Source organism: Delphinus delphis, chromosome 14, assembly GCF_949987515.2.
Source record: "Delphinus delphis chromosome 14, mDelDel1.2, whole genome shotgun sequence".
In the NCBI taxonomy this organism is placed as follows: domain Eukaryota; kingdom Metazoa; phylum Chordata; class Mammalia; order Artiodactyla; family Delphinidae; genus Delphinus; species Delphinus delphis.
This window is the reverse complement of record NC_082696.1, coordinates 51,388,491-51,401,306: the sequence shown is the minus strand read 5'-3', so window position 1 is coordinate 51,401,306 and position 12,816 is coordinate 51,388,491. Positions and strand designations below refer to the sequence as shown.

The window sequence follows — 12,816 nt, the reverse complement described above, 5'->3', positions numbered from 1 at the left end:
TTCAATCTCCATGGAATTAACTTTCTCGTATTCTCTTCCTTTGGTTTGATGCGAGAAGAGGAAGAAATAGACAGATGCAGAAGGCTATGGTAACCCATTAAAAAAAGGGGAGGGGGCTTTTATCATTTACATGATAAATCTCTCTCTGTTCAGAAGTCCTGTTATCACTTTTCTTTTTAATTTTATTTATTTTTTTGTACAGCAGGTTCTTATTAGTTATCTATTTTATACATAGTAGTGTATATATGTCAGTCTCAATCTCCCAATTCATCCCACCAGTACCACCCTCCCCCACCACTTTCCCCCCTTGGTGTCCATACATTTGTTCTCTACATCTGTGTCTCTATTTCTGCCCTGCAAACCAGTTCATCTGTACCATTTTTCTAGGTTCCACATATATGCATTAATATACGATATTTGTATTTCTCTTTCTGAGCTTACTTCACTCTGTATGACAGTCTCTAGATCCATCCATGTCTCTACAAATGACCCAATTTTGTTCCTTTTTATGGCTGAATAATATTCCATTGTATATACGTATCACATCTTCTTTATCCATTCGTCTGTTGATGGGCATTTAGGTTGCTTCCACGACCTGGCTATTGTAAATAGTGCTGTAATGAACATTGGGGTGCATGTGTCTTTTTGAATTATGGTTTTCTCTGGGTATACACCCAGTAGTGGGGATTGCTGGGTCATATGGTAATTCTATTTTTAGTTTTTTAAGGAACCTCCATACTGTTCTTCATAGTGGCTGTATCAATTTACATTCCCACCAATAGTACAAGAGGGTTCCCTTTTCTCCACACCCTCTCCAGCATTTGTTGTTTGTAGATTTTCTGATGATGCCCATTCTAAATGGTGTGAGGTGATACCTCATTATAGTTTTGATTTGCATTTCTCTAATAATTAGTGATGTTGAGCAGCTTTTCATGTGTTTCTTGGCCATCTGTATGTCTTCTTTGGAGAAATGTCTATTTAGGTATTCTGCCCATTTTTGGATTGGGTTGTTTTTTTGGTATTGAGCTGCATGAGCTGTTTATATATTTTGGAGATTAATCCCTTGTCCACTGATTCGTTTGCAAATATTTTATCCCATTCTGAGGGTTGTCTTTTCGTCTTGTTTGTAGTTTCCTTTGCTTTGCAAAAGCTTTTAAGTTTCATTAGGTCCCATTTGTTTATTTTTATTTCCATTACTCTAGGAGGTGGATCAAAAAAGATCTTGCTGTGATTTATGTCAAACAGCGTTCTGCCTATGTTTTCCTCTAAGAGTTTTATAGTGTCCGGTCTTACATTTAGGTCTCTAATCCATTTTGAGTTTATTTTTGTGTATGGTGTTAGGGAGTGTTCTAATTTCATTCTTTTATATGTAGCTGTCCAGTTTTCCCAGCACCACTTATTGAACAGGCTTTTTTTCTCCATTGTATATTCTTGCCTCCTTTATCAAAAATAAGGTGACCCAAGGTCCGTGGGTTTATCTCTGGGCTTTCTATCCTGTTCCATTGATGTATATTTCTGTTTTTGTGCCAGTACCATATTGTCTTGATTACTGTGGCTTTGTAGTATAGTCTGAAGTCAGGGAGTCTGATTCCTCCAGCCCCGTTTTTTTTCCCTCAAGCAGAAGTCTTGTTATCACTTACAATCCATTTTCCTTACTATGCACTCTTGGAATCCGGAAGAGACGTGAAATATAAAATTACAGTTTGACTAAGAAAAAAAAATCTACCCAGATCTCAGAAAGCCATGAGCAAGGAAATGAGGCTGACAGAAGAACTGAGCTGTTTCCTCCTGTGGCCAGGTCCCAAGGTGATGTCCACCAACCCTGACAGTGTATCTCAAGCCACCATGTCAAAAACCAAACTTATGCCAATGTTCCCACTTCACTTTCCTGTTTTTATCTATGGCACAATTCTTTCTGTTATCCAAGTTCAAAATCCTCGTTTTGGCCTCTGACCACCTCTCCCCAGTAGACATCTGCCAGGTTCTCCCTATCATATCAGTTTTCAGGTCCTATATATTTTCTCTCTGAAGTGAATTTTATACCTAACCTCCTTACCTTCCCGTTCTCATGGCCAATACTCTGATTAGGACTTTTTCCCTGTACTTATGAACAGATTCCTCACAACCTCCTGACTGATCTCCTTTTCTATAGTATCTCCTTGTTCTTCTGATTCTATATAACGTAGTTAGATATACCTCTCTAAAACACATTTCAAACCTTGACAATACCTGGCTCAGAAACTTCAATTTCTGCTCCATGACTTCTGAATCAAGTTCATTTTCTAAAGACAAACATCCCAAAATCCTTTTTTTTAAATTGACGTAAAATTCACATAACATAAATGTGAATTTATGTTACTCAGTGACATCTAATACATTCACAATGTTGTGCAACCATCACCACTATCTAGTTCCAGAACATTTTTGTCATGTTGTAACATGTATCAATACTTCATTCCTTTTTATGGCTGGATAATAATCCATTGCATGGATATACCATATTTTGTTTATCCATTCATCATTTGATGGACACTGGGTTGTTTCCACTTTTTGGCTTTTGTAAATATTGCTATACATGTTTTTGTTTGAACCAAAGTCTTTTAAGTATAGTCATTATGTACTATTTTGGCAATTCTTCATCTATCCCTATATGCCCCATGTTTTTCACCTTCCATCCAAATTATAATACTTCTTTTTTCTTTGAATACACTGCATGCTTGCCCATCTGCAGCCCTTTTTCATGGTTTCTGTTGTGTAGGAAGCCCTTATTCCCATCTTTGTTGTCAAGATCTTCTTCAAGGACTATCTCAGACATCACTTACTTCACAAACCCTTTGTTGACTTTTCCAACAGGATTCAAACTCTTTTTCCTCTGAGCTGCCCCACTGGCATCAATTACAGTATTCCTTATATTTGTGTGCTTCTCTTAACAAGGCCAAGACAACCATCAGGCAATTTACTGCTGTATCTCCTACAGTCAAGCACTTTGTTTCCTTAAGTGCTCAGAAAATCTTAAGAAATATTTTAACTTAGGAGATAGTTAGAGCCATTTCATAGTCTTTGTGGTCTCATATAGTCCTTTCAAATGCCCACACTCTACACCCTCTATGGTAGAGGATGTTGTCAGTATTATTCCTTTTGAAACAACTCAAAATAACTTAAATAATTAGAAAAATATCATGTGGCATTCATGAGAACTCTCTGAATGTGCACTTTCTCTTTTGTTTAAGAATATATATGTGTTATATTCATGCACATCAGCCTTGCCTAGCAATTTTTGTTTCACTTTTTGAATAAGAAGGAAAAGTAGGATATCTAGGGACAACTGAGTCATAGTTTAGCACTGGTAATATGTAGTTCACTTAAGGTATTTTGTGGATGGTTATGACAGTGGCAGAATGTCACAAGCCTAAGTGACATTTCAATACTTTCAGAAATAGCCAAGAAAAAAATAATCATAATTCTTATTTCTTCAGGTGACTTATAATGGCAGCAGAAAACTAGAAGGATCATTAAAAATAAAGTTTGCTGACCTGCAATAGCCCCTGGACTCCCTGAGAGAGTCAGAGCTCTGTGGTTCTCTGAAGGATTCTACCTTCTTTTATTCGGAATCAAAATGATAGCTGAGTAATGACTTCACCTCCCTAGGGTGAATCACCCATTCACTATCAGTATTTTTAACCTGATCATTATTTTTCAGCAGCTATAAATTTAAATTTAAAATTAAGGTAGGAAGGGATCTGTAGAATTTAGTATGGAGACATTACTTAACAAATATTTTTCATCTGTTTCTGGTCTGGCCTGGTGCTCTAAACTGCCTCTTACGAAAGTGCATAGTGTGCGTACACCTGAGGGTGCAATGGAAGACAGCTATCCGATCTTAAGATTTGGGGAGGACGGGGAAGTTGGAGGGGGTAGCAGGGCCTGATATGAAAAATTCCAGAGGTGCTGTGCTTCTTGGCTTCGCAGTGATGTTGAATGGGCGCTAAGGGTATGTGATCCCCTCTTCCCTTCCTTTCCGGTCATTAATTCTCACTCTCCCTAAGCAGGAAATCAAAAGGGAGATGGGACACAAACCTGTCTATAATTTTACATGTGATAATAACAAATCATAGTTGTCTTCCATCATTGGGAGCAAGACTTTTCTATTTCTAAGTGTCAAAGACAGTATTTAGCTTCTAATAGAGATAAATATTTTCTTATAATGCATCTCTTGCCTAAGAGATTATTTAAAGAAATTTCTTAGATTTATTTGAGAGCTGAAAGGGACCTTAGAAAGGATCTAGTTCAATGCCATCATTTTGCAAAAAAAATAATAAGAAGGATGTTAAAGAATGTGACCAAGGTAAACAGATGCTAGCAGAGCCCAAACTGGAATACAGGTCTTCCAAATCCTGGTCCTCTATGGACCATTTCTGCTATACCAACTTGATTCTTTCTATTTAACAGAACAGGTTGCCACCAGTTTTGTCCCCCGAAGACCACACCACACACACTTTCTGACAAATACTAATTAGATGACTATTCCAAGTAAGTTACTATACAGGACTATTGGTAATTCAAAGGTAAATTCACTACGATCCTTAAGGATCTTACAATAAAATTCAAAACCTAGGAGAAGAAAGGTTTACAAAAATGCAGAGGAGAAAAGTATCACAGAAAGTTGGAAAGAGAGCACTAGAACTAATTTCAGGATTAATAAGCAGCCTCCTTGAGATTCAGGATAGAATGTCCCTCTCAAGTGTTATGCAAATTGTGTTCCCTAACCCTGACTAGGCAGTGTCCACAGAACAAGATCATTATTATAGAGAGCTTTATATAAACATGAATAAAATTTAGAAAATTAAAATAAACTCAAGTAAGGAGTCTTTAATCTGAAAAATGTTGCCCCCTGCATGACAGAAACTGATTTCTTAAATTTCTTATTTGCTTCAGACAAATTCACCTTCTCTTCTTCTGTGACCCTGTTCATGACTCAGACATGTAGATATAAGGAGAAGGGCCCGAAGTCCATGGAGCAAATCACAGCAGTCTGGTGGGGCCTTGAGAGGTGGGCAATAAACTGCCAGTTCTTCCTGAAGGATGAGGATTTAGAGATGATCACAGGGGACCTAGGCTGGAGGATGTAACCTCGTCTGCTCATGGGTGTCATCTTGGCAGTTTACTGACCTCTGGACAAAATCTATTTAATTTACTGGAGATAATGCCTAAGGCATAGGCTGTTTGGAAAGGATATCCCTTTGAACTGAAAATCAAATTGAAGATAATGATTTGGGAATATTTCACCAGTTGTTTAGGAAATCCTGGACTCTCATGTAGTCTATATTTACAACTTTGCATGCTTGCAAAGACACTAAGAGTTAAATATGTTCCTTTTCTGTGAAGCTTCTTTAAAATTCATATCTATGCTGCTCATATATATATATATATATACACACACACACACAAACACACACACACATATATATATATATATGTATATATGTGAATAGCCAACGGAGACTTGATAGCTTTCTTCTTTAAAAAAATTAATTAATTAATTAATTAATTTTTGGCTGTGTTGGGTCTTCGTTTCTCTGCGAGGGCTTTCTCTAGTTGCGGTGAGCGGGGGCCACTCTTCATTGCGGTGCACGGGGGCCTCTCACTGTCATGGCCTCTCTTGTTGCGGAGCACAGGTTCCAGATGCGCAGGCTCAGTAGTTGTGGCTCACGGGCCCAGTTGCTCCGCGGCATGTGGGATCTTCCCAGACCAGGGCTCAAACCCGTGTCCCCTTCATTGGCAGGCAGATTCTCAACCACTGCGCCACCAGGGAAGCCCCGATAGCTTTCATTTAACATATTTAGCTGGATCTTTTCAACCAAAATGTGTATCTGCAATGTATTCTAATGTAATCCAATTAGAGCCACTAACACCATCTGTATATACATTTTTGGTTCAGCTGTCAAAACACACACAAACACAATGCTCATAATACAATATTCAATAGTTGTGTAATATTTTATTGTACTATACTTCATTTAACTTTTTTCTATTTTCAAATGGATCAATTTTCATTTTCTTCCTTTTATAATTAGTATTTTACTACATATTTTAATATGTAAATCTTTGCCCACATCTCTGTTATTTTTCTTGGGATACGTTACTAGAGTGCAATTACTATAGCAAAGTATATAAACTTTTAAACCAAAGGTTTAAATTATGTATAGTATTTAAAGAGTCTAATAACACAAGACTTCTAACAAAATATCCTAGCACTCTCCAGACTTTGTCTCATTTCCCTCACTTTAGCTGTTTCTTCTGTTTATCTTCAAATACTGTTTTCTTGATTTTTAAATTTTAAGACATTATCTATTGATCCTATGATAAAAGGAATAATTACATTTCTTACGTGACCAAAAACATTCCTTTCCACTACCCTCTCCCCAGTGATTATACTTTTTGGTTTAAATCAGTATTTGGTATTTACATTTTTATGCTATATAAATATTATCCTCTAAGCCATGTTAAGTATTATGATTACATTTTCTTTCTTATACATTAAAAATTTATTCACTACACCTAAGAACTGCCTCATTTCATATCATATGTTTAATGTGGCTGTTTAAAAACGTGGGCCCCAAATTCTCTGAAATTGTTCCCAGTGATAGGTGAGGTATACAGCCCCTCCCCTTGATTCTGGGTGGGCTTGTGACTATTTTGATAGGAGATCATGAAAATGGCGTGTGATTTCAGAGGCTGGTCATAAAAGAAGATGCAGCCTCTGCCTTGTTTGCTGGAAGGAACACTTGTGTTTGGAGTTCTGAGCTGGCAAGAAAGAAGTCTGACTACTCTGAGGCTGCCATGCTGTGAGGAAGCCAAGCCAAGTGGAGGAGCCACGTGTGAATACTCTGGTTGTTAAGAAGCCTGGTTTTCTTGACAGCCCAGCCTAGGTGCCAGGTGTGAGTGGAGACTCCAAATGATTCCAGTCCCCAGCATCACTGAATCACCTCTAGCCTCTGGGTTTTTCTAGCAGAGGCCCCAGACATCATGGAGCAGTCATCCCTTCTGTGCATTGTCCAAATTCCTGACCCACAGAATCCATGAACATAATAAAATGATTATTTTAAGCAGCTAAGTTTTGGGGTAATTTGTTATGCAGCAGTGGTAACTGGTACTCTTACTCTTAACTGGTACTTTCTATGTTCCTGTTATTAATTTGTCCCTAAATTCTCAATATGGCCAAGTACATTAGGGGATCATCAGTTCCATTGTTCCCTTGGAGATATTACTTCTGGAGATCTCTGTCCTCTTGTCCCAATTGAGCCTGGATGCAGAGCCATCAGCCTAGGACTTGCATGGGTGAGAGACAATGTAGCATGCTATTGTACTTACAGATGTGGGCCCTGTAGTGAGGCTGCCTGGGTTTGCATCCTGGCTCTACCACTTACCAGTGCTGTGTGACTGTGCTCAAGTTAATCTCTCTCTGCTTCAGGTTTCTCATTAGAACAGTGGTTGGCACAAAGTAAGTTCTCTTATTGTTGGCATTCTTGTTGTTGTTTATTATTCTTCCCTTCATATTGTCCTGGGAATTCCCATCATCTCACACCTATGTCTGATGCCCTAGTTCCTAAATTCCACATGTTTTTCTTTCTTGGTTATTCCCTTGATAGAATACATCACCAGCTCCCTAAAAAAAGATGCTTAGGAGGTTAAGTTTTTTGAGACTTTATTTATGCTTTAATTGTCTTTAACATCACACTTGATAATATGACTGGCATAAAATTCTAATTTGGAAACAATTTCTCTTTGAATGCTGAAGTTATTACTTCATTGTCTTGAAGCTTTCAGTGTCACTACTAAGACAATTCTGATTCTTGATCCTTTGTACGTAGGTTTTTCTTTCTGGAAGTATTAAGATCTCTTCTTTATCCCCATTGTTTCAAAATTTGATAATGATGTCACTTGGTGTAGGTCTTTTAAAATTCACAATTTAGAGTGCCATTTCAATTTGGAGACACCTTCAGGTCCTTCATTTCTTAGCATTTTTCTTTTCTTTTAATTCTTTATTAATTTTTCACCTCCATTTTCATTAAGTTTCTTTCTGGGACTCATAATAGATATAAGATCTCTCAGATTGGTCCTCTAATTTTCTTATCTTTTCTATTTTCTATTATCTTTTTAGTCAATTTTCTGGGAGATTCTTTTAATATCTTCCATTCTTCTTCTGATTTTTTAAAAAAATAAATTTATTTATTTTATTTATTTATTTTTCGCTGTCTTGGGTCTTCATTGCTGCGTGACGGCTTCCTCTAGTTGCAGTGAGCGGGGGTCTATGCTTTGTTGCGGTGCATGGGTTTCTCACTGCGGTGGCTTCTCTTGTTGCAGAGCACAGGCTCTAGGTGCATGGGCTGCAGTAGTTGTGGCACACAGGCTCTAGAGCACAGGCTCAGCAGTTGTGGCGCACTGGCTTTGTTGTTCCGCAGCATGTGGGATCTTCCCGGTCCAGGGTTCGAACCTGTGTCCCCTGCATTGGCAAGCAGATTCTTAACCACTGCATCACCAGCGAGGCCCCTTCTTCTAATTTTTTTTTAATTCTGCTTTCATATTTTTATACTTTATAATTCTGATTTCTTATTCTTGAATTGTCCTTTTTTACATATCACCTGTTCTTATTTCATGGATTTAATATCTTATCTCACTGAATATATTGATTGTAGTACATTTGGAAATGTCTTTTTTCCCCCTTGCACTGCCTCTGTTTCCTCTAACTTCCCTCCTTTTTTTTTTTTTAATCAGTTTGATTTTGACTTGTTCTTTCACGGCAGAGGCTGCTTTCAAATGCCCAGTGGTCCTTTAATAGCTATTCTACTTCAGTTGGATGTTCTGTGCCCTTGGATACTCTGAGGCTTGTCAACTGGTGGACCTCACTGTAAGGCAGCTGGCCAGGGTTACAGCATGTTTACTGAGGGAGCCCCAAAAGTCCACATCTGCAGGGCTTTTCCTCTGGGTTTGACAGTTTCCCCAGAAAGGAATCCTCTCATTTTCTACCTGGTGAATATAACGGATTTTAAGCTGGCTGTAAGTATTTTGAGATCTATTAGGGAGGAGTGGCTGGAGAGGGAAAATCTTATCTTTCCAAAAGCAGATATCTCAGGCTCTCTCTACTTGAAGTGTGCCATCTACCTCCGCCTCAGCTGTGCCTGCTTTCCCAAGTCCAGTCTCAGATTAACCCAATCAACTAGAACCACCAAGTTAAATAAATTCCATGAAGTTTTGGATAGAAAGGCAAGAACTTTTTGTACCTGGATTTAAAAAACCCCAAAAAAGTTTCTGGATTTAAGAAAAACCTAAAAAAGCTCCCTCTCATCTTCCATACCTTCCTTCCCCCACAAAAAAGTAGAAAATTCACCCAAGTCCCTTTACCCCTCTTACTTAACCACACTTTTTTTTTTTTGCTTTGATAATGCCTCAGAACTTGAGTACTCAGGATCCAAGTTTTTTTTTTTTTTTTTTTTTCCCAAGTTTGTTTTAAAATAACCCAATGAAGTGACAGGCAGAACCCCTGGAATTCTGCAGCTTGTGCTAGAGTCTACATATGGGAAATTGCCGTCAGTTAAAGGGTGATGCTATTACCATATTACCATAGCCCAATTTTTGAAAGCCTTTAGAAAAAAAAAAATCATCTGAGTTAATTCGTATTTACCACAGGCACAGATTTTGTATTGCAGTATTCTATGAATTCAGATAATAAGAAAACACAGTACTACAGTCTCTAACTTTTAACTAACACTTACCTCTCAAAAATGTATATTATAAATTAAGAATTTTACCTGTTATATGAATAAGCTCTTATATGACTGATCTATATGCTCCATATGGCTGATCAGTCTTAGATCATCATAAAATATGAGTTATGTTTTAAAATCAACCAAATACTATTGGTACCTAAAATAAGAGTAATTTCATTTTACCTCTCTGATCTGCTTAATCCACAAATCTCTTCCAAGAAACTCCTGATGTAAGACTACAGGAGCTGAGTTTAGATTAAAAGTCAAGGAGTCACTGGTCTTTTCTTTAATAAAAGGCTGAAGATCAGAATTTATCTAGAAGGAGTAGTGAAAAGAGTTAAATCAGTGAAATGCATATACATTGGCATGTTTTAGTCATATTCAGAAAGCACCAGTTACTACAGTGAAAAATTAAGCTTAAGGAACTCAGTTTTTAGATGTACTTTAATAAGCAAAAGAACAGCTCATATGATTAACAATAATCTTAAAAAAACTTTTAAAATAGTTTTCCCCTAACATATTCCTTTTTTATTTTTTTATTTTTTATTTTTATTTATTTATTTTTTTCATATTCCTTTTTTATTTGGCAGCAGCCTTTATTTTGCTTTTTAAGTTCACGGTAAGGATCATAAATTATATTTATTTAATAAATATAATCAAATAATAAATAAATTAATCAAAGATTTAATAAAGGACATAAAAACTCACCTGGAGATATTACATATTTTTGTATATATTTCCCCCTTCTTATGAGCTATTTAAATGGCATCTAAGAAATACGTACTAAATGGAATTTAAAATTACATATACATGGAGGTAACAAAATAACAGCTAATCTTGAGACATTTTATATTTCATTATGCCCATTCAAAAGAATCAGTTATTGGAATTAAAGCTTTCAACTTTGCTCCATATATTTCTAAATTTCATTAACTTTCCACAGTTTGTTTTACATAGGAACTATAAGGGAACTGTAACAAAAATGCAAATATTCTTCCATTTTGTGACTGACAACATTACATGTTATTTAATAATTTGCAAGAGTTCTTTCAAGAACCCTTTCAGGTGGTAAGAAGAGACAAACATCACAAATATGGTTTAAGTAAGCTGTAGCTTTCTATCAAAATTATACAGTACTCACCAATCGTACTGTTTATATTATGTAATAACCACCACGAATGATAGATTTTATGTACTCAATAGACAGTTTTTGAGATATAAAAGCAGTTCATTAAATGGTAAAATGTTTCTTGTGTATCACTTTAGCTATTTAAATACAGAAAAAATAGAAAGGGTATGCAAATACCTTATGACTCATGGCCATGTGCTTCCCATACTGAAATGCCATATCCTGAACCTCAGCATCATGCTTTGCTAATTCCATTGCAGCTTGGCAGCTCTTTGCTAATAAGGCACCATGGGAGAGAAAAGTCTGCTTCTTCCAAGTTAATATTCCAATATCATCTGTGATATGATTTTCCTAAAAATTGCAACAAAAGCCAAGATTAAAAAGGTTTGAGGAGTAATTTGTTTAGGTTTTTGAAGAATAAGCATTAAAAAATGAACTATTCAAAACACTCAGGCTGTTGCAACAAGACAGAACTAAAAGATGCTGACCCTGACCTCTACCTAAAGAGAACTAAGGAGGTGGGAACTGCTTTTTTAGGGTAATTGGGAAAAAATGAAAGAAATGCTGAAGCAAATTTTATTTTGAGCTAGGGAACTTCTATGAAAATATACTTATAAGCAAAATTAGAAACTTAGACCTTCAAACTAACTCTCTTCTAGATTCATATCAGTTCTTAATTAAGTGCTAATATTCCAAAACACAAGAATCCTATTGTCTTTAACTTATGTTAAAATGTCAAGGGCATAGTGAAGGAACTGCATTCTCTTATAAGCAGGCAGATAGAAAAAATCAGAGAGAAGGTAACCCATTACAATGGAGTATGATTAGATCATACTATTCATCAAAGTTTATTCCCATAAGAAGAAACAAGATGATAAGGGAAGACATAACTGTAGTTTATTTAATTTCATCTTTTTACATTATGAAAATCATGGTAGTATCTTTAAGGAAGCATAAGCATACACATACCTACTGACTCTAGACCAGTGATGTCCAATGAAATTATAATGTAAGCCCCATATGCAATTAAAAATTTGCTAGTAGCTACATTAAAAAAGTGAAAAGAAACAGGTGACATTAATCTTAATGACATTTTATCTATCCCAATGTATCTAAAATATTACTATAATAAAATAAAAAATATAATCAATATAAAATTATTAATAATATTTTACATTCTTTTTTTACACTAACTTTTCAAAATCAGTGTATATTTTACACTTACAGCACATCACTAGTGACATTTCAAGTACTCAATAGGTACAAGGAGCTGGTGGCTACCCTAGTGGACAGCTCTGCTTTAGGCAGTTAGCTCTCTGAGGACAAGAATGATGAAGCGATATACATAATGATGCTCATTTTACGGTGTTTCTTTGAAACCTCAAACTAACTAGAACCCATCCAGAAGGATTAATTAACTCAAACACTTTACTTCCTGCCGCCCATACCACAATCCTTCTCCTTCCACCATTATTTGGGGACAAAATAAAAAATAATAAGAAAACTTAGACACCATTAAAAAAAGATCTTAGATTTAGCCCCACCTCTTTCACCATGTTGAAGGGAATCTTCAACCCATTGGTCAGATCAAATTCTCAACTTAATTTTACATGCTTTTAAACAAAAAGAGAGTTTCACTTATAGCAACAGTTACAAATATGCAACATAGTATTGTGTAATAATCAAAAAGCCACTTGGGGAGAAACAGTGCGTAAACTGCTTCATAAAACATTGCGAATAAATGATAGCATTTAATTTTGGAAATCTGAGAATGGATTTTAAAATATGTGAAGTTAATATCATATTAATAAACCTAGATAAAAACCATATTATCTCTCCAGATATACTAAAGATGCATTTGACAAAATTCAACTCCTATTCTTTCTTTCTTTCTTTCTTTCTTTCTTTATTTTGCAGTAC

General features: G+C 36.0%; 1 protein-coding gene across 3 annotated transcripts in view; it reads right to left on the bottom strand.

Annotated features, from left to right (window-relative positions):
- PDSS2 (decaprenyl diphosphate synthase subunit 2) overlaps positions 1-12,816 on the bottom strand; it is a 254,894-nt gene that overhangs the window by 35,480 nt on the left and 206,598 nt on the right. For 2 of the 3 annotated variants that reach the window (XM_060030148.1, XM_060030146.1), the window contains 2 exons: positions 11,074-11,247; positions 9,951-10,082 (listed from right to left, as the gene is read on the bottom strand). In XM_060030148.1, the coding sequence (XP_059886131.1) occupies positions 9,951-10,082; positions 11,074-11,247 (306 nt within the window). Of the gene's footprint in view, positions 1-6,625; positions 8,504-9,950; positions 10,083-11,073; positions 11,248-12,816 lie in introns of those variants that run through there. The other variant, XM_060030147.1, reaches the window with a different exon arrangement.